Genomic DNA, 24033 nt, shown 5'->3' on the forward strand with positions numbered 1-24033 from the left:
GTAAAGCATCCATTCCTGCTTTTCTCACAACAAATCAGCAAGCCATATGTACATCCTATTGATTTGAATGGAATATTTTCACCGCAGACAGGCTGGCTAACAAGTGGAATCTGACACATACTTACCCTGCAGTCAGTCCTACTGAATTCTATAGGGCTTATTTCAGCTGAATTTCAGCTGGAGCAAAGTAGCAGAGCAAAGTAGCAGGCAGCAGAAGATAGCAGGGTGGGCACATTTCTTTGCAAAAATCCACTGATTTATGTGTAACACAGCAGAATAGTACGTGTTGGTTTTTTAAATAAAAGCAATGACTTTGTTCTTCAGGGAGAAATTGGCAGGAGGATTCATCAGCCAGAATTCCCACCTTAAAACACACCAAGTGCTATTGGAAAACATTTGCAACATTGTCAAAGAAAATAGCAAAATTTATTATTTAACTGGTCTTTAGGGACATGAGCTACGGTGTGCCATATTGAACTATAGCACTAGAATTCAAGTTAGCGTGGAAATTCATGCCACATGAAGACACCATGAGTAAGGGTTTTTTAAATTAACCCTTTTCCTTCTAAATATGGTTCTGGGCTGATTAAGAAAAACACCTTAATGGGATGCTTTACTTTTATTCATCTACATCAGTGACAATGAGTAGGATCAATACAGTATGCTTTTTATTTTTTAAAAAATAGTAGTGATGGTGAAAATGCAGAAGATATGTAATAAACAGTTTCAGAGCGAGGCAGCTCTTTGTCACTTACAACAATGGAAAACCCACAGCTACAGATAAAATGGGAGCAGTCTCTTTATCCTCAGTGGCCACATGGCCATGAAATTCCTGTGTCTTGCGCTCTTTGAGCAGATATATACATCACCACCCCCTGCTCTTTCCCCCTGCAATTGGCCAAGCAGAATCTGAAGACTGAGAAGCGCCCCCCCCCGCAAGCCCCATAGCAATGCCACTACCTTCTGCCACCTTTTGTTCCTCTTTTTGCCTACAGATATTGTATAACTGTAGCATAAGCAACAAGAGTTTACAGAGTGCAATTCTTCAATACACAAACAAAAGGGGCATCAGGATAGGTTTATTCCTGTCTGTTTTTTTGGGGGGTGATTATGTACTTTTTGGACAAAATAAAATAATTATGGGAGACTAATATTCAAGCAAGTACATATATGAATGAAGATGGCCACCGCTGCTTAAATCTTCATTTTTTCTCTTTTGTAACACTCTCAAAATGTTCAACTCCACAGAATAATATCATTATTGCTGGTCCATTTTAAAACAGTTTCAGAGGGGCACCAGCATACTCTCTGTGTTTATCAATTTTACCTGTTTGTATCAGCAACAATTGTAGATTTTTTTTCTTGAGACAAAATATATTTGTTTCTTCTTCCAGGTAGTCACCATCTTCATGACGAAGCAGTAAGTAGCCACTTCTCTATAGATAGCTGTGCAACAATTAAATATTCTTATTTAGTGTGTACAGAGAACTAAGAAAAATGTAACACATTTAATTGTCTGACATTACTAAATATGGAAGAACAATAGCATGAAGTTAAGGAAATTACTTGGTTCAGGGCAACCTTCCAAAGAAGCCCACAAAAGTTATGGACCAATAAATGTTTTTAGTAGTTAACACATATTCTGTTAGTCATTTGCAAGAAAACAACCCCTCATGAGCCAGATGATGCTTGCAAAGCTGGACTCTGAATCTCCAGAGGTGCTCAAACTAAAACAAATTAAGCTGGCAGCAGAGCCATGGGGAAAATAAACACTGGATCAGAGCAACAGCAGAAAGACGAGAGGAGTTTCAAAGTACACCAGGAACTGCATTATTTATTGTATGGGTCTTTGTGCCTCTAAGAGGAAAACAGGATAAGCACTTCCAAAATAAATTTGAGCAGTTTTGCTTCAAAGCATTTGCTCTTGGTGTGTGTGTGTGTGTGTGTGTGTGTGCACGCGCACGCACGCACCCACCATTACCTTTTGGTAAAAAGGGAGCCAGAACACTGATTGCATTCAAAAGCACATTATGACCTTGTGCACGGCAAAGAAGCAGTAAGTTGGCAATGCCAATAAATTGATCGAACAACATGGCAATTCCTTCTTCTAAAAGATGCGGGGAGCGCTTTCTAATGTGCGTTGTTAAATATTGGTTACATCTGCACTGTGGAAGCGCTTCAGCAAAAGTGGGAGTGAATGATATTATGCAACCCTCAGCAGATGTTCTTTTCACTCCTGGAGTCAATATGGTACAGGCAAGTGCTGCCACACTGACAGGCCTGGAAAGCAAAGCTCTTTGTTCCACAATGCACAGCACAGGCTTCATTCTTATGCTCCTGGCAACGAGACAGAATGCCTTCATCCCTGAAGAAGCTGAAAGGGAAACTTGGAGGCTTTGAAAGGGTGAATAAACACATGCAATGGACTTAGAAGAATAAAATACAGATCAGCAACACGCACACCTGTTGCAAGCTATTTGCGTTACAATCCTGCACACCCTTTGACTTGGGAGCAAGCCTACTGAAAATGGAAGTTTCAAGAACACATAAAAGGAGCCCAGCTGGATCAGACTAAATAATGGTTCATCCAGTACTGCCTGGCGTGCTCTGGTCCATGGGGTCACAAAGAGTCGGAGACGACTAAACAACAGCAACAACAGTACTGCATCCTGTTTCCCCAAGAAATGCTAATCAGAAGGCATCAAGGACAGGAAAGGAAAAGGCCATGTCTGCTGTGGCTAACCAGTGCCTGAGAGTCCAAAGTCTGCCCCTTCAAGAGGTTCTATATAGTTGTTTCTTTCTCTACATCCAGCAACCTTAGTTAATGGCCATTACCACTCCATGGGGCAACTCAATCCATTAATTTTGTAGTATGAGTAACTATTTTCTTTCGTCTGTTCCAAACCATTCATTCCCCTGGGTGATCCCAAGTTCTAGTTCTTTGGGACAGAGGAATGTCTATTGGCTTACTCCACACCACACATAAATTTATAAACCAGTTAATCCCCATTGTAGACATCTTTTTTTCCAAGCTGAAAAAACACAAAGCCCAGCCTTTGGCAACCTGGCACCCTCCCATTCCCATCATGTGTTATGCTGCCTCTTTTAATAGTAGTGTTCCTTGATTTTTATTTTTCTGCTGTTTTTCATGGATTTCTTAAGATGCAATTCAGCGGTAAACCAGGTTTTCCTGGGGAAAGCGGTGGAGGAAAAACCCACAGTTCTCAGACCTGTGATAATAGATCCAATACAAAATAGTAGAAAGCACATGACAAAAGTGTGGATGGACCGTAACTTAAGCCCCCTTTCTTTCAAAGGGACTTAAGTCACTACTTTAGCTGGGTTGGAACCTTTGCCATTCACAGCTCAAATCATTTAAAGTAGTCCAACAGGTCTGCATAAATCACCATCAAGTTTATGTGGTAGGAGAGCTATCAGCCAGGTATGAATGGCATTAGAAAAGTTGTGTGGGAAAGCTTCAAGGCTCACATCACTTTTACTTAGATCAAGCATTATTACTCACTCACTTTAATTACCTGGCCTAGATTGTCATAGAACACACCCACAGCCTAAGGGAGAAAATACACACTTGTTAATAAAGTCAGCCATGAAGGTCTCTCACTGCAATAGACAAGGGTTCATTATGTAATAGAGAACTGTAAAAGATGTGAAACTGAACAAATATTTTAAAAAGCAAGAAAGGACAGGAGGAATGAAACTCGAAAAAAATAGCAGTACTATTATGTATGTGCACAGAAAGAGTAACAAAGTCTAGCTTTGGTAATATACTATTTAAGAGTTCTGGACAGAATGTTAAAAATAAACATACACATACCTGACAACAGATAGAAATTAATTTCCCTAATATCTAAATTTAAGTTGCCTTGGAGCAATAATGAAACTATAGGGATGCTAATTACTCAAGCACTCAAATAATTTTTTATATATTTTCAAATAACCTTTGCAGCAACTGCTATGTTACAAAGTAGGCCAGCATTTTAATTCCTGCACTTTGCAGGTTCAGACATGAGATGAAGATTGGCACAGAATGGTAGTAACTCAATGGTGGAGCGTATGTCTTGCATGCAGAAAACTTTCTCCAGGGATGATGAGAAGCATAGTTCAAAAGATCTGCAGGAACACACTAACACACATAGGCTACATGGCTCTCAGGCCTCTTTCCTAGCATTGTGTTTGCTAGCTGAGCAACTCCATCAAAGAGTGAACGCCCCCAATTCCTCAATTTAGTCCCTGGCATCTCCAGTTTAGAGCATTCTATGGGAAAGGCTTGCACTGGAGACCAAAGAAAGCGGCTGCCAATCAAAAGTAGGCCACAGTTCATACAAACCAGTGATAGCATGGGCAAGTTCAAACAAAGTTAGAACTGCTCCACCCATTTAAAATCTCCTGTAATGTAGCCAATTAACCCTTCAGATGCAAGCACTTCTCAGAGTTTGCTTTTTATTTTATTTTCAGTGATAGGTCTGTCATGTAACCTAGAATGCATGATATTAAGAATATATTTATTTATACCCCGCTGCCATTTTCCCCTGACAGGAATGAAAGCAACTTACAGATAGAAACAAGAACCAGTAAAAACATACAAAAGAAAAACAATATCTGAAAAACAATTAAACATGGATACAATTAAAAACTATGTACTTTCTTATTAATAATACTTAATCAGTACATCTTCAATTCCCTGTTCGGAGCCCCTGATGAATGCCGAAGAAACAGAAGTGCCAAATGAAAGACACTGAGGCAAATGGAAGGAGCTACATGCAACCCTGAAAAAAAAAACACTGGAAGGTATGGCACAAACCCAAGACACGCCCAGGATGGGCCTGGAGTCGTCCTACTCTCATCCAAGAAGGAGCATTCATGGTACGTGGATCGTTAGAGGATAGTGGTCAGTGTCAGATGAGGATCGGAGAGACCAGGAGTCATAGCTGCACTTAGCCATGAAGCGCACACGGGCCAGTCTCTGCCTCTCAGCCTAATTTACCCCATGGGGTTGTTGTGGGGATTAAATGAGTGGAGAACCATGTATACCACCTTGAGCTCCTTGCAGGAAAAGATGCGATAGAAATGTAAAATGTATCAATTGGGCCCTTCTCTGTAGAAGCCTTCCTTCAAATGCTGCCTCAGCTATGTCAATTTTATAGTGCCTGGAGAAAGGAGATGGAGCAGCCTTTGTAGCCATCAGTGGATTTCCAGCAAGGAGATGTTAGTGGAAAAGATGAGAGAAGCAGCTGGAGCCCTGGTAGAAGACCTACTAAGGAACAGATGGTTATTATGTCCTATGTAAAACCTCAGAATTCAAAGAAGGTGTACTTTCTTTTTCCCATGACTCTATTCGCCCTCTCAGAGGGATGAGTGGGCTTAGGGCAAAAGGAATGGAGAACAATTTCCTATAAAGGCTGAAATAAAGAGTAAGAAAATAGATGAAGGAAAACCATGTTAGCTGAAGAAGGAATCTCTACTCAGTGAGGCAGGCAAAGGGAGGGGGTAGAATAGGAAGAATACAGCACTTCCACGGATTCTAGGCCACGTCTTGCCTAATCCATGGTTGTGGTAGAGGCCTCACACATGCCATTGAGAATGACCATACACATAATTGGAGAACCCTTTAAGCAAGTGAAGTAAAAAACTAATTTGACATGGCACAGCATGTCCCTATTTGAAAACAGCTAGCTATGTATGCATGCAACTTTAGAGAAGGGCATTCAACTTATTTTCCAGCTGAGGGCCTCCTTTCCTCATGAGCAACCACCTGGGGGCTGCTTGTGGGGGGCAGGGCCAAAGGAGGTGAGAAACGGTGTGATTTTTACATTTGTACAGTAGGCTACACCACACAGCTCTGCATCCAGGCAAGCAAGAGGCTGCTGATTTTTACCATTCAAGAACATGCAAAAGCTCTTGAGGAGGGAGTGCAGCAGGGCTGGTGAGAAGTGTGGCACGGGGAGGGCTGCGTGGCTTGAGTAGAGTCCCAATGGCCGAGGCCTGGGAAGGCACAACTGACCCCCCAGGCCTAAGGTTCCCCACTTCTGCTTTAATATTTATTTAAAGGGAGTATAAGATTCAACCACAACAGGATTTTCATATTCAGTTTTCCAGCGATAGGTTTTTCTGGTCTACCTAAACGTTTACATACAAAAAAGTTATGAAAAAATTGTTTATTAAACCTCTGTACAGAAGCATCAATATGTATGTACAGCAAGTTCAAATATGGGGCATTACTAAAAAGAAAGAAGAAAGAAGGTAGTACTAAAAAAATCTGACCCACATAAATTACTTATAAAACTCTTCAAAAAGGGCAGGAATAATTGTGAAACAACCCCTGATTATTCCCATTTCATTGCTACAATTTTTCTATTTTAAATGAAGAGGAAGCCATTTAAAAGGTTGAGAACCTTTCAAAAACTACTGAAAATAAACTGGTTTACAGTGATGCAGAAAGCACAGACAAAATCCTCCAGTTGCCGCTGCTCTAACTTCACAAGTCAAACAGGGTCAGAAAGATTAACTCATATTCAGGAAACATTTTCAGAAAAGTTAACTCACTTGGTAGTACTTTCTTGTATTAGCAGAAACATTGGTTTTAGGCAGCAACAGGCCCTGAAGTCAAAATGGAAGCTCTGTACACTGCACTTTTTTAAACAAGTAACATAATTATAGGAGGAACAAAGCAGGAGCTTTCAATGTGTCTGTTCTTACTTGGTCATTATTTATAAAGTAAGTACAGAGTAGTATCCAAAGTTAATTGGCCAGTCGGTTTCTTTGGGTGCAACCGTGCTGCAGTAGTAATAGGACACCTAGGAGGAAGCCTTCTTGCTTTTCTGCTGGTTCCGAGGAGAGTTCTTTAGCACACTTCTTATTCGGAGGTAAATCCCAGTAGATTCAGCCATATTGTCAAATTCAAAAGGTGTTATCCCAGCAGCGAACTTGCTCATGTCAGGGACAGGGCTGGCATTTTTGGACACCTCCGCACTGATGACCACAGGAGAGTCACTGTGGCTTACCCTGGACACTGAGGTTGAGGGGCAGTTCTCAACACTGCCTTCAGAATCCATGGGATTCGGTTCTTCATTGTCTGTCAAATCAATCAGTTCATCACCTGAAATCTGTTTCTTTTCAGACTCTTCTGTTTTGAGTACCTGTTCACTGTTGTCTGAAGTCCCAAGTTCCAATACATCCAGCTTTTTGCATGTTATTTCTTCTGGGAAAATGTCTGACTCAATTCGAGACGGTGATGAGGCTACAGAGTTTCCTGTTAAAGGATTCTCTCCAGGTATGTCAGAGTCACTGTTTGCACTATCTGCTTGCTCCAGGGCTGCCCAAATGAGGCGCTGCTGCTCCTCAAGCTCTTCCAGAGTCAAAGTGTCTTCATCCATAGCAGAGCCCTCTGCTCTCAGTGGAGCAGAATCACTGGAAGGAGTCAAAGGTGGAGTATCACGGGTAGCTGGTAGGGGAATACATGGAGGAAGCCGGGGAGGGGTAATGTTGGGGGGAGTACATGGAGGGGTCCCACGTGGCAATGGGGGAGGAGTGACATTCAGTGGTGACCCTGGAGGCAGTGGAGGTTGGAACTGGAAGCTATCATAGCCAGGAGAACTGTGTGGAGCTTCAAAGTCTGAAATCAGAAAAAGAGCAACTGTTAGTAAGCATCCCTATCCCTATCTTGTTTTCAATGGAAGCTGGTATACAGGTATGGTGGATCATAATTTTTAATAGGGATGGGAAGAAGGAAGTTTTAAAGCTATTTTATGAACTATATTTATTGCACAGGTTTATTAGTATTGAAAGGCTTACCAGAATCCATCTCCATGTCAGCTGATGATACTTCAGCATTGTTTCCTTTCTGTCTTTTTGGATGATGAGCGTTCTGGTGAGATGAAGATCTTTTATTGCTGGACTTTGGGCTTGACTAAAGAAGCATCACAAAGGAACAAGAGAGATTAAGAGTATTCAACATGATTATGAAGATACATTCATGGAAGGTGCTCATGTGCTCTGTGGGCCACAGCCATGGAGAAGAAGGCCTCACAGGGTCACTTTCTCTGAGCTTTCAATGTTTATTTTTTTAAGCATTTAAACAAAGGCAATTTCCATCCCTTTTCCTTACTGCTTCTGACTTCCAGAAGTCTGGCCAATGATTCTAAAGGTACCAAAAGAACTGGAAAGCACTTGGAAATTTATATTCTGTACACTGCTTGGATTTAGGTTTGTTTTAAAATGTATGTATGTATGTATGTATGTATTGCTATTTTGCAAAATAAATACTAAGAACTGCCTCCAGCATTCTCTGTCTGCTAGCATAAAGCTCTTGCACTAGCAGATGGGCAAGTTTTAATGTTGCATAACCAAGGAATCTATTGTGCAGCACATCAGCAACCTGCTGAGCATTCTCTTGCACAACATTTTGGTGGTGCAAAACATTACATCAGCAGAACAAGTATTCCTCTAACTTATGCTACACTGGATTCCACTACACTGGATACAACCCTAAATTTAAATCTGCCCACTAATATTTCTGGTTATAGAACTGCACACTCTTTATTCACATTATCATAGGTGGTTAAAATGGTTCGAAAGAGTTCAAAGCAACCAACTGCCATATCTTGAAAATATGTTCCCATCAGGGACCCTAGCTCTAATGTGATTTATGTTAACAGATTTCAATAACTCCTATTGCACTCTTCAACACTGAAAGGGTTCCTAGAGACAGGCTAATGGAAAAGTAACTAATTTAAACTAATGAACAAAATATGACATAAAGACTCCAGAAGACAAGTATCAAACATGGCAACAATCTACAGAAATGTACACCTATACATGTTCCTCTGACCTATGTATGCTTTTTACTATCATAAATTAGAGAATTCTATGCAGAACTAGAAATATGATTGTTAACTGGAAACATCAATACACACAGCTTTCACAAGCACATTTAAATATAGTCACCGAATGATAGGTAGAAAGATAGTGGGCAAAGATATCCTTCTGCTGACTGGGCTGAAGGGGTACGGAACCAAACATCCTCCATTCCTGCAGGAATATAAATACAGTAAAAGAAGATGCTGATCAACGTGCAGGACTAGAAAACTTGCTTGCATATATGTGTTTAGCAAAAAGAGGAAGAAAGCAAAGAATGAACTGTAAGAAAAATATTTAATAAATGTGTATTCCAAACACAGAATTTACAACAGGTGAGGACATAATATATCAATACAAATTAAAAACAAGACAATACAGCTTAGAATATAAAAACATTGGGAGCTGAAATACCAAGCTAGTATTAAAAAGTAGAACAGACTAAAACGCACATGAAAGGTCTACATAAAAGAAACCAAAGAGGAAACCCCTCCGAAGGAAGGGAGTTCCAAAGTTGAGGAACCACTGTCAAAAAGGCCCGGTCCATGGTACCCACCAACCAGATCTGCATTAATGGTGGGCCAGAGGAGAGGGCCTTTGAGGACCATCTCAAGGCCAGGGCAGTTAGCTGTGTTGGTCTGCCGTAGTCAAAACAAAATTTTTAAAAATTCCTTCCAGTAGCACCTTATAGACCAACTAAGTTTGTTATTGGTATGAACTTTTGTGTGCATGCACACTTCTTCAGATACAGGCCAGGGCAGTTCATGTGGAAGCAGGGAGTCCCTCCAAATAAATTTTGAAAGGACTGTCAGATACAGATAACGTGTAAAAGAAATTCGTATGTCACTCTTTGGAGGAAGGAGGTGATGAAAGTGTAAAACTAGTCACTTACATCTGTTACTCCATTCGGAGTGGACATATTAAAACCTGGATAGTTTATCAACTTAGAGACATCATAAGTGACACGCCAATTCTGTTGATAATATTCTTCTGCCTCTGTTTCACCACCAGGAGATGCTGTAACAAAACACCACAAATAGTTACTGATACTATTGACAAAAGAGGACTTGGCACATATAATGGTGAGCGCTTGTTGCGTCTAACCACTTTGACAACAGGATGCTGGAATGCACAGATTCTGTGATAAGAAGCAAAACAACATTGTATAATTAATCACAAAAGAAATAACCAGTCATTTTTTATGCACCACATATTCAGAACTGCAAAATTTAGCACCACTCTACCAGAACCCCAAGATAAACCACCCAAGCTTGGGTTATGGTACTTATTTAAGGTTGTAGTCAATGCTAGTCCTACTCGGAAAAGATCCATTAAAATTAATGAACATGACTTAGGCACACTCATTCCAACAGGTCTACTCTGAGTAGGACTTCATTGGCTACAAATCTAGCAATTAAGTCCAACTCCCCACAATGCAGGAATCTCAATCAATGCATCCATAGATTGTTCCAATGAATTTTAGTAACAATGGAACTTTTTCTGAAAACATGGGGGGGTGCCCTAAGCCACACACTCGTCTTATCACACATATAATAACTGTTTATTATCGTATTTGGACTTACAATCCACCCCAAACAATCCCAGGGGGAGGAGTGTTTCAGGTTTCAAATAAATACAATGTACATTAAAATCAGCAAATAAAATGAGAAAAGCAACCAATATTAGAACAACAGCACAGAACAAGAGGACAGACATCTACTCAACCAAAGCACTGGGTAAAAAGGTATGTATTGACCAACTGTTGAAAATCTTATGTGTCGTTCCAACAGCTTAAATTGGGCTCCACAGTGGGCTGATAACCAGTGCAGATCTTTCAAGGTCAGCCAGAATGTGTATACATCCACCAGCAGCTTCACTAGTGTGTTCTGCACTAGCTGCAGCTTCCGAATGATCTTTAAGGGTAGCCTGACATGGACTAGGAAGTGACCATGGATCACCGTGATAAGTTATCCCTATCAAGGAACAACATAACACTGGGTCTCAAATGACATAGAAGGATAACGTAGTACCCACCAAGCTGCACACCTGGTTCTTCCAAGGGAGTACATGCATCTCCCTACTGCTGAACTTTAGAATTGACAACAGATATTACTTTCATGTGTGGATTCAGCTTCAATTTATTGGTTCACACCCAGCCCTTCATTACCTCCAGGCAATGCTCAAACACCTGAACTGGCACTCCTGATTCAGATGGAACATGGAAATTGAGATGGATGTCATCAGGACACTTGACATTTCACTCCAAACGGCCTGGTGACATCTACCAGTGACTTCATATGGATGTTAAAAAGCACAGGGGACAAGAGACTGACTGCCCCCCCGGGGAACCCCACTAGTGAGCTCAGGGTACTGAGTAATAGTCCCCCATTGCTGCTGTCTAAAATCCACCTTGAAGGTAGGAATGGAATCACTGTACAACAGTGCCCCCAATTTCCAACCCACAAGTCGTTTGAGAAGGATGCTGTGGTCAATAGTATTGAAGTCAAAAAGAATCAACAAGGTTGCACTACCCAGTTCCTTTCCCAAGAAACCAGGCCGGCCAAGGTAGTTTCAATGCCTTGAATTGAATTGGGTCCAGATAATCTAATGGTATTACCGAATTTCAATTATTATTGGAAAGAATCAATAGGCAAACATCTCATATAACAGGCTGTAACAATAAACAACACTATTTTAACTATTTTCTTTATAGTCAGAAACCAGAAAGGTGGAACACTTTTCAAAGTCAAAAGCCAAATAATGGACAGGTATCCTCTTATTACGAAAAAATAAAACACATTTGCAGTAAGGTAATGAGGGCCGCTCACCACTAAACTTACCTTTTCCATCATAGAGTGTTAGTCCAGATTTTTCCATTTCTGCCTCCTTGAGCCAACCTGGGGGATAGCCCAGTTGCCGCATTCGATAGATGAAAGGAGGAAGAGTCTTATCAGTGACACCAAGTGCATCCTGAAGTTCCTCACTGCAATAGGACAAATGACATCCTGTTAGAAATATGAAGGGGCTATTTGTGGAAGTTGTCTGCTACATTTTAAGAAAACAAACAAGAGAGATTTGTATCCTGATGGAAAACTTAAGGTCACACTGGAATTATATAAGAAAGCTGCAGAGTTGCGTGCAGCTTGAATATATTTGCCTGTTGTTACGTATAAGTGACTGATTTTCATGAATTTCATGAATATGTTCTTTTCCATTAATTGTTATAATAATGTATAAAAACAATAACTTATTATTTATACCCCACCCATCTGGCTGGGTTTCCCCATGTGACTCCCATACCAGCCAGGTCTTGATGAAGCTTTATTGCTAAGGGTTCCAAAATTACAGCAAGTACTCTTTTTTAACAGTTTGCAATCCTTGAAGCAGTTTTATTTTCTTGGTTCTTTTTCTGGTTGTTTGACAGTGGAGAGATCTTTCTGATGGGTGAACACTGCCGCTCCTCCTTTGGCCCATTCTCCTATTTCACACTATTTGAGATACGATGTATACCTTCTATCTGGGTTCTTTTTCTGGAACTTTGCTATCTTGTTGTTCTAGATATTCAGCTATCTCAGGAACTAATCCTGCCGGTAGATTTGTTCTCTGAGATTTGCTGCTGAGAATGTTGAATTTCCTGTAGTGACTACCAGATGGAAATGAAAAGCCCAGTAATATCATATTCCTGCTTCTTGCAACTTGAACATTACTTGACACATTTCTCTTTTATTCTCTGTTTCCAGAGATAAATCCTGAAGCACTGTAACTGGGTGATTTTCATATTCTTCCTTTCACATTTGTTAAAAGCTATCCAAATCTTGTCCTTTTTGAATTGGTGAAAGCACTTAACAGTGCCTCACAGACTGATAGTGCTCTGTGAGCTCTCTCTTGTCCCCAAAGGTAGCTCCAGTGCTTTTTTCTATATATATATATATATAGAAAAAGTTTAGGGGTACTCTCATTTTCCTACTCATATTGAAATACTGCCGCTCAATGAGGCCAAACTTAAATTCACAAAATGTTTAGGGGTACCCTGCGTTCCCCCCAGAAAAAAAGCACTGAGTAGCTCTTAGGTGGGTATCACACTTTTGAATCACTGAAATTTGAAGTCCATAATACTGTCTCCTTCTGCCCCCTCTTTAATGACTCTCACATGTAAAGTAAGCTTTCGGGCTCTGTTTTCCACCTCCTCTAGCTTAGATTTTGCATTCTTATTTTCTCAGAGGAGCCGCTTCAATTGTTTTCATCTAAGTGTACCAGATCCATTGCTGCTGAGATGGTTTCGGTGGTGCCAGCAAATTTCTCCACTATTGCATCTACCATTCTTTCCAAAGGGGTTATCAGCTCCTTCCATGTCTCCATAATCATGGTTTTAAGTGAAATATGCTGTGCTGCAAATTCTTCTATGAGTATTGTGTCTAAGTCTTTTCCTGCTGCAGCTTCAACTGTTTTAGGTGGGGCAGGCACCTCACCTTACTTGTAGTCCACACCTTGCTTTTTCTTTCAGCATAAAAAATTGCACTCCGCTTGTCCTGGGTGCAATGTGATCATGAGGCCGCTGCAGTGGGCCTTGAAGTCTTAGGTGCAGACCTGGGTGGAGCCACTGCAGGTGCAGATCTTGGTGCTAGTAGCAAATATTGAAATGAGAGTGAACAAAACATTTTAAAGGTATTTTCAATATTCGGTTAGATTTAGTAAAAATCAGGTACCTGAGGGCAGGAGTTCTGAGCCATCCAGTCCCTGCCCCCATGTTTTCAGCTTTCTCCAACTTTGTGCCTTCCAGATATTTTGGACTACAAGTTCCATCAGCACCAGCTAGCACAGCCATGCTGGTCTGTGCTGATATGAGTTGTAGTCCAAAGCTTTCAAAGAGCACCAGGTTGGGAAAGGCTGATTTATATTCAGTAAGAGAGAGAAAATACCTAATTATTCCTGGTTTGAACCTTCCAAACCTTTCTTCAACTTCTTCTGCATGGTACCGCTGTTGGAAGTTTTGGTTTCCTGCTTCCCCACAAGCATCCATAAACTGCTTCCTTTTTTCACTTATACGGGCAGCATTTCGTGGCTAAAATGTAGTTAGAGGGGGGGGGGGAAATCAGGACAATACCAGCTGCCAAGTTACACATACAAATTCCCTTGATTCACCTGTGGAATAACAGTCTGCCTAGTACTATACAGAGTTGGACTATTTGATACTTAAAAGTTTTGGCCTTACAGAGGATATATGTTGCTGAATACAATTGCTTAAACTTGTTTTTTAAAAGACCCTAGAATATTTTAATAGGGACATACGTAGCAAAATATGTGCCTTAAGATATAAAACATATCAACAATATTCAAATGGATTATACAGCTTTATCAAAACCCAACTGAATCCTTTCAAATTACCGGTAATCTATATCTGATTATCAATGTGCTCTGAGGACAGAACATCAGAAGGAATATTTTACCTGTGGACAATCTTTCATTTGGTGGTCTTCAGAGCCACAATTGAAGCAGTGAGATTTTGGCCTGCTTTATAAAAGTAAACAGTTTATAACACTAATATTTAATACTGACTTAACAAATATGTGGGTCCATTACATATTTCCAACAGCCTTTTTAAAATGTCACCCATATTCCTAATATACCAAACCCAGTTGTGACAGCACAGAAGAATGCAGGAGAAAGTATACTAACAGCAATGTCATCTTAACATTTTAAACATTTTGTGACTATGCTACAACAGTCTGACAAATAAATAAAGTAGTATGTAGTGGAAATTTGGATGTTGAAAAGAAAAAGAAAAAAAGTGCTCTGATCCAAGACATCATAGTTGGACTTCTTGTTATGGACTTTGTGATTTTGTGCTCCTTCTTCCTCTTGCAACCCCTCCCACAGACCAGACCGCAATTTGCCATGACACCCAAAGCAGGTGGAAACGGTGTGCCTGAACCACGGAAGCCCATTTTAAAGTGTGGCTTCCAATTCAGGTTTGAAGGGAAACCATGGTTTGTGAGAATCAGGAAGTGTGAGAGGAAACTGAATGGGTCAGTGCATGAAACAATTATTTTCTTGCTTTGGCCATTATGGAGAAGGCCACTTTCAACTTTCATTTGCACCAGTGCACTGCTTTTCAAAATATTTTGGAAATAACTACTTAAAAGTCTATCTTAAGATATGTCAAGGCACATGGCCCTCTCCAATTATAAAGCTGAGGAGTAAATTTTTATTTTTAATTGTTCATGAAATGTTGGCTCAATCTATTATTCTAATGCCCTACTTGAGGACTCATCTAGTTAATTCTTAATGAAAGTTAATAAGCCTGTCTCCTAGCAGATTTTATCTGTGTTTCTATCAAATTAAAGGGGGGGGGGGAATGGAGTTTTACGAGAGTTATGAGCAGGAAGATGGACAGCGAGGTCTGAGTAGCTCTTGCTAACCTGGTGTCCTCCAGCATGGCTGTGCTGGCTGAGGTTGATGACAGTTGTAGCCTAAAACGTCTGGAGGGCACCAGGTTGGCAAAGGCTGCTATAGTTATTTTGGATGTGCCTGAATAAGGTCTTCAAAGCACCCAGAACATTCCAGCTCCCTCTTCCCCTATACTTTTGGTCATAAGAGGCTGCACTTCACACTTAGTATCACAAAATGCTTTAAAAGTGGCAAGCTGTTACATCATGAAGGGTGCTCTTTATGTCAGCAATTTAATCTGCACTTTGCTCTCATTCTAAGTCATATCCATTACTTATTAACCACAGCACATTTCAGTTTTTTAATTTTTCATGGATTTAGAGAAATACAAACCTTTTAGGCTTTACTTGTATCTCCTGTCCATCTAGAGAAAGAATCTGCGTGAAAACTTGCTGGTATCTTAAGAGTTCAATAAGGAATTGCCATTGTAGAAAACAGAACAACTGAGGTTTACGTGTCTGTATATGCATGATGGCTATGACCCAGAAGTGTTTTGGTATAAATTGTTATTACAAAGTTTAATTTTGTTTGTTTTTTGCTTAAGAAAGGTAAGATGAGACTCATAATCAATACCATGAAGGCAAGATTCTGCTTGAAAGGATGGCTCCATCATTGTTGAAAGCATGCTATCTTTTAATAGTAGGGTTTAGCCTGATCAGTGTAGCGTGTCAGCTGCCTGACTCCACTATTGAGAAATATAGCATGGAAGCCCAATAGCATCTTTAAGCAGAGCAGGAAATCCAATCACCAGAAATAATGTTTCACCAAAAAGGGCATGCCCTGTAACGTATGACACCACAATTACGTAGTTAATAGACTCAAAATATGTAGACTGAATCTGGTTTAGTACTGATTGGATTAAGTTGCATTGTTAGCAGGAAAAGAGGAGGACATTAAACTAAATAGGATACTTGGGTATTTCCCATCCATCTGTCAGCTGAGGGTTTTCATTTAATATAGGCTGCCCCAGTTTATCAAGACAAAAATTGGTAAAATAGAGAACACTTCCTACAACCTGTAGAAAGAGTAAAAAAGTGTCAGCATTTTATCAGATTGAAAGACAACATTCCTTTTTAAAAATGTACTTAAATATTTCACAAATATATATTTTGATATAATTAAGTACATTACAATAAAGGTTCTCCTGTTTTAAGGTTTTACAAACAAGATCTTACATCTTACACACCCATAACTAAAAAAAGCCCAGCCAATTAATATGAGTTTTGGCCTTCCAAGAATTACAACAACTTAACAATAATTAAATACAGTGAGAATTGCATGGCTCTTTAAGCATCTTGTCAACCCTTTTCTAATGCTATGGTTCGGAAATCTAAAATGTAGGATTCAAGCACATACACCACAAAGCAAAGGCGTAACTTACACTAAAGGCCTCCTTGATTTTTTTTGATGTATTTGAGATTGTCACTTTATGGTCTTCTTCCAACATAAAACTAGAAGGCTAATAGAAAGACAAATCACAGTTTGCGAAACTAAGATTATATTTATCAAACAACAAAGTATATAATTATGAGTGTTCTCCTATATGCCTGAACTCACTTCCAGAACACTTGTATCAGGAATAGGGAACCTGGTGCCCTCTAGAGGCTGTTGGGATTCCAATGCCATCTGTCCCAGCAAGCATGGCCTATTGTCAGGAATGATGGGCAACTCCAGAGTAGAGCAACATCTGGAAGGCAACAAGTTCCCCAGCCTACAGGATTCTTTAAAAAATTCCTGCATTTATATCCCAACTTTCTTCCATCAAGAAACTCTTCCCCCCTCCCCACCATCCCTTCAAATTTCAGCTAAAAATCCACTCTTTGCTTTCTCTGAAGTCTTTAGCTTAACCTCCTATAAGCATAGTGATGCCCTCTTCCACAAAGTGAACAGAGAAGGCCATGTGTACACAGGTGCTCTGAGTGCACAGTGGATGGACATAGCTCAGTGGCTGCTTTGGATGTAGTGGCATCTCAAGCGAAAAGAACTTCAGGTAGCAGGGCTGGGAAAGTCCCCTACCTGAGGCCTTGGGAAGCTACTGTTAGTCCTGATAGACAATACTGGGCTAGGTGGACCAATGGTTTGACTCAGTATTGCCTATCTTCACATGGAGCAGTGGCATCATACACTGTGCTACTGAAGAACATGACCAGTTAGCACATTGCAGCAGGACATTTTTGACAGACCAGTCATATGAATAGAAACATGTTATTTCTCGAAAATGTAGCTTATGTGCTTCTCTTCTTATGCTTTTAAGGAAACATGGTACACTTTTCATCAATAACAAAGGCTATTAGGGCTAGTTTACTACAATAGTAACAACGGATACCAATAAAAGAAAAGGTTTAGATCATTTCATTAATATATAAATACCTGCGGCTTAACATTGAAGTAGGTCTTGTCAGATTCAGCACTTTGTTGCTCCTCATATTTTTGAACTAAACAAGATATAAAATCTTCTATTTCTTGATGATATTGCCTATACAAGAATTTTCAAAATAGATATGCTGTCTTTTTTTGTTATAAAGCATCTCTCTCACAGACTGCTCTTAGACACTGTTCAAGCTGAGGATTTTGTTCTGCAATTCTGCAGAAGGAAGAGCTTGTAGATCAAACTTTGGGGGGAAAGGTACAGGCATTTGTCCTATCCAGTGTTTTGGTAGCACTGCAGAAATTCAAAATTCCTTTCATGTTGCACACGTTTTCTTTAAATATCTGTAAAGCAATAGCTTTCAACGTTTTTTAGACTAGGGACTACAACCTACTATGTGGGAACTTTAATTTAACTTTTTTTAAAAATCTACATATGCTTATTTACCCAACCACCCAATGTTTCCAGTTCTCATTTGAACACACACACACATACACACACACACACCCCTAAAAAATTGGGGTACACAGCTACAGACATGACACACCCTATACTGGGGGACAGTAGACTAGTGGGCTCTGACCCACCACTCAAAGCTCAATACTCTAGAAGGCACCCATGATACAAACATTCTGAACTTAACCAATATAAAATATATATACTTACTTCGAAACAGTATTGTTCATAAATAAAATTTGTAACAAAGGCCCATCAAGTTTAGAGTCGTCGATTGTAAGTCCACTAAAAAAAGAAAGCATAAAGATACCATTACATTAGGTAGTAGCAGTTCAGACAGGCCCACATGCCTGTCTGTGGACAAACGCCGGCTCCCTTGGCCTGAAAACGAGATGAGCGCTGCAGCCCCATAGTCGCCTTTGACTGGACTTAACCATCCAGGGGTCCTTTACCTTAATATGTATATTTATTTATTTCTCTCCCCCACCCCCATTCTTAGTAATAAAGTTTTCTCCTTATCGCAGTTTGTTAAGAATAGTGCATACTAAGCCAAAATTATTTTCTTTTGATTACATGCATTAGATTCTACAGCTTAATATTAGTGAAGAAGTGTAAGCACTCTTCCCTTGTGACCCCTCAATACAAACAAATGACAGGTATTTTCTGCTACACCCAGTTAATCCATAAAACCATGCTGCTAGCTTAACGTGCTCAAGGAGGCTTTGTGCCCCACCCCATAAATGGAGCAAGTCAAACCACATTTTAAAAATTACCTAACATTTTTAAAAGTACTAACATAAAGTATGAATTACATCATACATCTAAAACATGGCAAGCCAGTTTGGAAACTGAAAGGGGTTCCACAAGCAATTTATGCTTTGGCATTGTGTGGGTGGGTTGGAATCACACAGGGCATGCCCAAATCCTTACACATATCTACTTTTAAACAATGTACTAAACATCACAGATGATGAAGCAATTTACACATACCTTGGTCGAGTCAGCATATTCAATTTTCTTCTGAGTTCATGATGTTAATTATTTGTTAAGGAATTTCAAGTCATGCTACTATTTCAGAATAATGACTGGAATAATTTATGACTGCCCCGTTCTGCACTCTCAATCAGTAATAATAATTAGAACCAGAGCTCCAGATGTAAGCTTATTTGACATATAAAAAGTAGGTATGAAAGTTAAAGGAAAGTACGTTAGCCTCCCCACTTGTGAATCAGAGAGTTGCTGAAACCCACTCATGGTACTCAATGTACATGGAGGAAGGAAGGCATCACAAGGGAAGCCTGAAGATGGCAGAATTGAATGAATACCTTGTCAAACACTTCAGGGCACATCCTTCTAGGGCTGTTGACATTTATGTCACAGTTCTGCTAAAGGAAGAACTGTACTCCTCCCTGGTACAATTAATGCTTATGAACAGTGCCTTCTTCTTTGAAATCTGGTATCCTGTGCCCTTTAAAAAGCTGCACAAGTGATATATTCAACAGGTGCTGTTCTCCCCACCCCAGCTTTGTCATGTGTCCTCTGTGTGTGTGTGTGACCACAAAACAATTTGCAGAGGGACGATGACAAGCCAATGTAATATAAGAGTGCTGGGTGTTCAAATCCATGCTCAGCTACACTGTTTGCTAGGTGAACCGGGATAATTCAGCACCTCATGTACTTCACAGGATGGTAGCCAAGGAGAAAGGGGGACAGGGGAGAACCATACACCACTTTGAATAGAAGGAATTTAAAAAGTCAGTGAGGCAGACTGCACGACATAGTGCTGAGTACTGGCCTAGGACTGGGAGGACCCAGATTCAAAGTCACACTCAGCCCTGAAGGCCCCTGTGTGATCTTGGGCGGCCACTCTCTCTTGCAGTCTATCTTATCCCACAAGTTGTTGTGAAGATAAAATAGGTGGGGTGGTATGGGATGAAGTAGTATAAAATTAAATTCTAAAAATCACAGCAAAGTTCCAAGATACAACTTCTCAAGTGGATAGCAGTATGTTGCAGCAAACACAACACAGACAGGATCAGCAGAGTGGAATTCTGGTCAACTCGAGGGGGCAGCAAATTGAATAAATTCAATTTATTATTGCATTTTTACTGCCATAAAGGAGAAGAAATGCTTGTCTAAAGTGTCAACATAACTTTGCCAGTCTTGTGTCTTATACACTCCAACAAGAGCAGGATAAGGTGAGAGTTTCATTGTTCCTGCTCTCCCTGAAGCACAGTGATGTGGGGTGGAAACTTTTTCGGTGCCAGAAATAATTTCTCCAGTAACAGTGAATGGATGCAAACTACAAATACATTATTAGGTAAGGCTGGCAGCTTCAACCTTCTTAGCATTGCTTATAGAATATATTCAGTTGGTTAGCTTTACTGCACACAGCCAAAGCAGCTTATGAAATAAAAGTAAAACAAATGTACTAAATTAGGTCACTCTTTAGGGCAGCCTTTGCCTGCCTGGTGCCCAGATGTTGTTGGGCTACAACTCCCAACACAGGGCAGCCAAACATTTGCTAATGCAAAGTACCTTAGCATTTACTTAAGTATCCCTTTGCAAAAAATCCTCATCCCCGCTCAGGCAGCAAAAGGTCTTGGGCCGGGCCAACCCTGAAAACAGAGACTTGCGGAATAAGCTCTCGCGCTCCAGGGGGCCGGACTGTGTCTCTGCTGCAAGAGGCTAGTCCCTGACACTTTCTGCAACTACAGCCAAAGCCACGGAACTGAATCCAGCGCAAGTTCTAGATTACAAATGGGGTGGGGAGGGGGGGTTACAAGGACTGGGACCCCTTTGCGAAGATAGACCCCGAGCCCCTTTGAAGGAAGCTCCACGCGGCCCCGTAACGGCCGGGGGGCGGCAACGCCTCGAAGGGCTGCCGCCTCTGGGCGGGGATCTGAGGGTAGGGGGCGCCCCCAGGCCGGCCTGCTTCCCCCGCCAGGATATTCTCGGCCTGCAGCTCCCTGACGGTCTCCTGGCACTCCCTCAGCCGCTGGCGGAGCTCCTCCGTCTCCGCCCCGGCCTCCTCGAAGCGGGCGTGGGGCGGCTGCGCGGCCGGGATGGGCGCCGCCTCGCCGGCGTCCAGCTGCTGGAAGAGCTCCTGGTCCCCGAAGTCCACCTCGGCCGCCATCTTAGGTCGGGGAGGGAAGGCGCCGGCCGCGCGTGGCCCGCCGGCCGCACGGCCAGGCGCTGCGGAAGAAGTTGCCGCCGGGCGGAGAGGAAAGGCGACGAGAGGCCCCGGCCTCACCTCGGAAAGGGCCGCAGTTGCACGCAAGGCCTTCAGTCGCCAGAGCTCTTCGGGCAGGCGACTACAACTCCCACAATGCAGCGAGGCCGGACGGCACCCGCAGCCCCCAGGCCCGAACTTCACACTGGGAGAGCGGCTGGGGGCAGCGATGCATGCTGGGATTGGCCAAGCACTTCCGCCCGATGCTCAAGCTTCCGGCAGCGCAGGCTGGCGGAGATTGACTCGCAATAGGAGCGGGGGGCGGGCAGCTTTTTGCTCAGCCTCTTCCCGTGTGCTTTTTCTTGCAGAGGTTTCTTGGTAGCTCGGCTAATATACTTGTGTAGCATGGGTAGGAATTACTAACTTGTACAGCTAGGAGAAAAACGAGTCCTCCTTTTATCCATGCTCTCCAACGTACTAGCAGATGTCTTCACTAACAGAGTAGCTACAATCTCATTTTTCCAGTTCCTGGAAGTTTTCTTCCACAAACCTGAAGCGCATCACCACTTTCAGGAGTGGCAAAAAGCAAAAAGAACCTGGTTACATCACAAGCAGGAACCAAGCAACTGACCCTCCTCTTCTTCCACTATTGTCACGTCTCTCTCATTAAAGCATAGGGCAGCAACAGACCACCCAGGTTCAATCACTAGGCATGTTCTGTTAGAGGTAGAAAAAATACCCTGGCTGAAACCCTGGCAAGCCACTGCCACTTAAAACGTGTTTAGCTTATTTTTTAGTTGCTGTTTGGTTGCTGTTTTACAGGTGATTTGTTCATGATATGACTTACGCTGTACTTGTGTTCTATTATGTTACAATTAGGTTTGTAAGCCACTTTCCATTCAAATTAATCAATACATCTATATTTCTGGGTACAGAAAAGCATACAGCAGTCCATTGACGCAATCCATCACCAAGCACTCCCTACCTCTTTCAGTTATTTCCCTTTGAATAAATTCCACAGAAGTCTGTGGGCTTCAATTTCAATTTTAATCAAACTTACTTTTGTAACTCTATAGCATATGAAGCCCTTGGAACTATCGCAAGAGTACCATTTGAGAAAAACAGCATGAGAAGTCAATCTGGGGCAGACAGTATCAAAATTCCAGACTACTGTTCCAGACCACCCATGCAAACTAGAATGCTAGCTTTGCGTGAACAAGGGCTCAATAACTGAACAAGAATTACTGACAAGTGATTCTGCAAAGAGATTACCTATTGATCTTACAACACTTCTAGTGGTAGTTTCAGTTCTCTTCTTCAACAGCTATCCTAATCTTATTTAATAATAAACATTATACTCACTAAAACTGAGGAGACATGCCACATTACATGGGCATTAGAATCTTAACATGCAACAAAAGTTACGGGTCAAAAGTTGCAGTGCAAAATAATCTGTTGCTATGCAACTTTTTTATTACATTACATAGCCTAACTAGAAGATATAAAGCCCCCACACAGCATATTATGAAAAACATGTTTTTCATACAGGTCACATTGCAAATGTTGAGCTGGTGGTGATAGTTTTACGTTGCCAAAAGCTTTTATCAAAACCTACTGCTAGAATAAGCAGGCACGGGACATGGTAACATTCATCTTGTTAGATATGGTATGGTTTACTTCCACTTGTTTGGGCAGGTTGGAATAAGACTAGAGTGAGTCCAGTGAGAACTCTGCCTAGAGGAGAGTATCTCCTGAGCAAGGGCTTGCAGTAGCATAATGCAGGAACTCATGAAAACTCAATTTTGCTCCGCTCTAGTTATGTTGGAGTAAGCTTCTTTCTAGACATAAAGTTATAATGAATTGTACAAAATTAAGCTCTGAGCAATTCATCCACTGAACTTAAAAACAGTACTATTTGAGAAAAAACATCTTTATTAACCAGGTTTTTGCACTGCATTATGCACCCACTGGCCCAGTCTGCTAGAGTAACACCTACACAATGTGTTTTATGTTTCAAGAGTTGAAAATAACTGTACAAGGTTAAAGTACAAAAGTACACAAGACAGTGGACACAAAATATCCATGTATGAGTTTATCCTCACCTGTTCTGTTTTGAAACACAGAACTAAAAATGTCCTCCTACAGCTCTGTCAAGTATAATGGAAGTGAGTATAACCTGATTACAACATGGAACACCAGTTATCACTGATCTGATATTTACAAAAATTGTAATGTCAATAAATTAAAGTCAATGCAACACCCCATGCAAGCTAGAATGCTAGCCTTTGGTGAACAAGGACCCAATATCTGAACAATAATCTTTGACAAAGTCCCAGGCTTTAAGATCACGTTCTTTCAAACAGCATCCATTCCTCGCATCGAAGATGTGAATCCCAATCCCATCCCTCTTTGGGTGTGTGTCTGTGACCTTGCCATTTCATATTGTGCATCTAGATTTCTGAATACTTCTTCCTGCTGTTTCAAAGTCTTGTAACTTTCTTCATCCACCGAACTACTACCACCAGCTTCCTCTTCACTCTAGAATTGAAATAATATATTATTATTTTTATTAAAATATGTTAACAGGTATGTCCTCTAAACTAGTCATCTATTATTCTGGCAAACTAGTCATCTATTATTCTGGCAATTCATTCATTAAAGCATCTTTTCTGCAGCTGGAATTTCCAGAGCAAGTAAATGCAGAGTGCAAATGCCT

The 24033-nt window shown here is 41.0% G+C and overlaps 2 protein-coding genes and 1 long non-coding RNA gene across 8 annotated transcripts in view; 1 reads left to right on the forward strand and 2 right to left on the reverse strand.

Moving 5' to 3' along the window:
- Positions 1-1446: 1446 nt before the first annotated feature.
- LOC310751427 lies at positions 1447-8293 on the forward strand. Its single transcript, XR_014542485.1, has 3 exons — positions 1447-4884; positions 7139-7291; positions 7789-8293. It is a non-coding gene; the product is annotated as an uncharacterized lncRNA (long non-coding RNA).
- On the reverse strand, positions 6162-21560 carry ZCCHC8 (zinc finger CCHC-type containing 8). Of its 4 annotated transcripts, none has more exons than XM_083590083.1 (14): positions 21098-21560; positions 19136-19178; positions 18356-18430; positions 17692-17797; positions 16703-16780; positions 16233-16336; positions 15655-15720; positions 14322-14382; positions 13794-13936; positions 11715-11857; positions 9767-9891; positions 8965-9048; positions 7813-7927; positions 6162-7633 (listed from the first exon to the last, which is right to left on the reverse strand). In XM_083590083.1, the coding sequence occupies exons 1-14, from the start codon at positions 21279-21281 to the stop codon at positions 6816-6818; spliced, it is 2145 nt and encodes a 714-aa protein (XP_083446209.1). In that variant the 5' UTR covers positions 21282-21560; the 3' UTR covers positions 6162-6815. The 4 variants fall into 4 exon arrangements, with proteins under 4 accessions (XP_083446209.1, XP_083446208.1, XP_083446211.1 ...); XM_083590082.1 differs by having other exon boundaries at positions 14322-14385; positions 19136-19176; positions 21096-21547; XM_083590085.1 differs by lacking the exon at positions 21098-21560 and adding an exon at positions 20814-20889 and having other exon boundaries at positions 19136-20763.
- Positions 21561-23231: 1671 nt separating this feature from the next.
- Positions 23232-24033, reverse strand: part of RSRC2 (arginine and serine rich coiled-coil 2) — a 220960-nt gene continuing 220158 nt past the window's right edge. For all 3 annotated transcript variants that reach the window (XM_083590385.1, XM_083590384.1, XM_083590386.1), the window contains one exon: positions 23232-23855. In XM_083590385.1, the coding sequence (XP_083446511.1) occupies positions 23673-23855 (183 nt within the window). In that variant the 3' untranslated portion in view covers positions 23232-23672. The remainder of the gene's footprint in view (positions 23856-24033) is intronic.

Source organism: Podarcis filfolensis, assembly GCF_964270895.1.
Source record: "Podarcis filfolensis genome assembly, chromosome: 16".
NCBI classification, from domain to species: Eukaryota; Metazoa; Chordata; class Lepidosauria; order Squamata; family Lacertidae; genus Podarcis; species Podarcis filfolensis.

Excerpts from the sequence above, each read along its gene's own strand:
- ZCCHC8 (XM_083590082.1), bottom strand. The coding sequence starts at position 21,281 with ATGGCGGCCGAGGTGGACTTCGGGGACCAGGAGCTCTTCCAGCAGCTG. Across the intron at positions 13,937-14,321 it reads AAATGAAAGATTGTCCACAG|CCACGAAATGCTGCCCGTAT; the intron begins GTAAAATATTCC and ends ACTACATTTTAG. Across the intron at positions 7,928-8,964 it reads ATCTTTCTACCTATCATTCG|TCAAGCCCAAAGTCCAGCAA; the intron begins GTGACTATATTT and ends ATGCTTCTTTAG.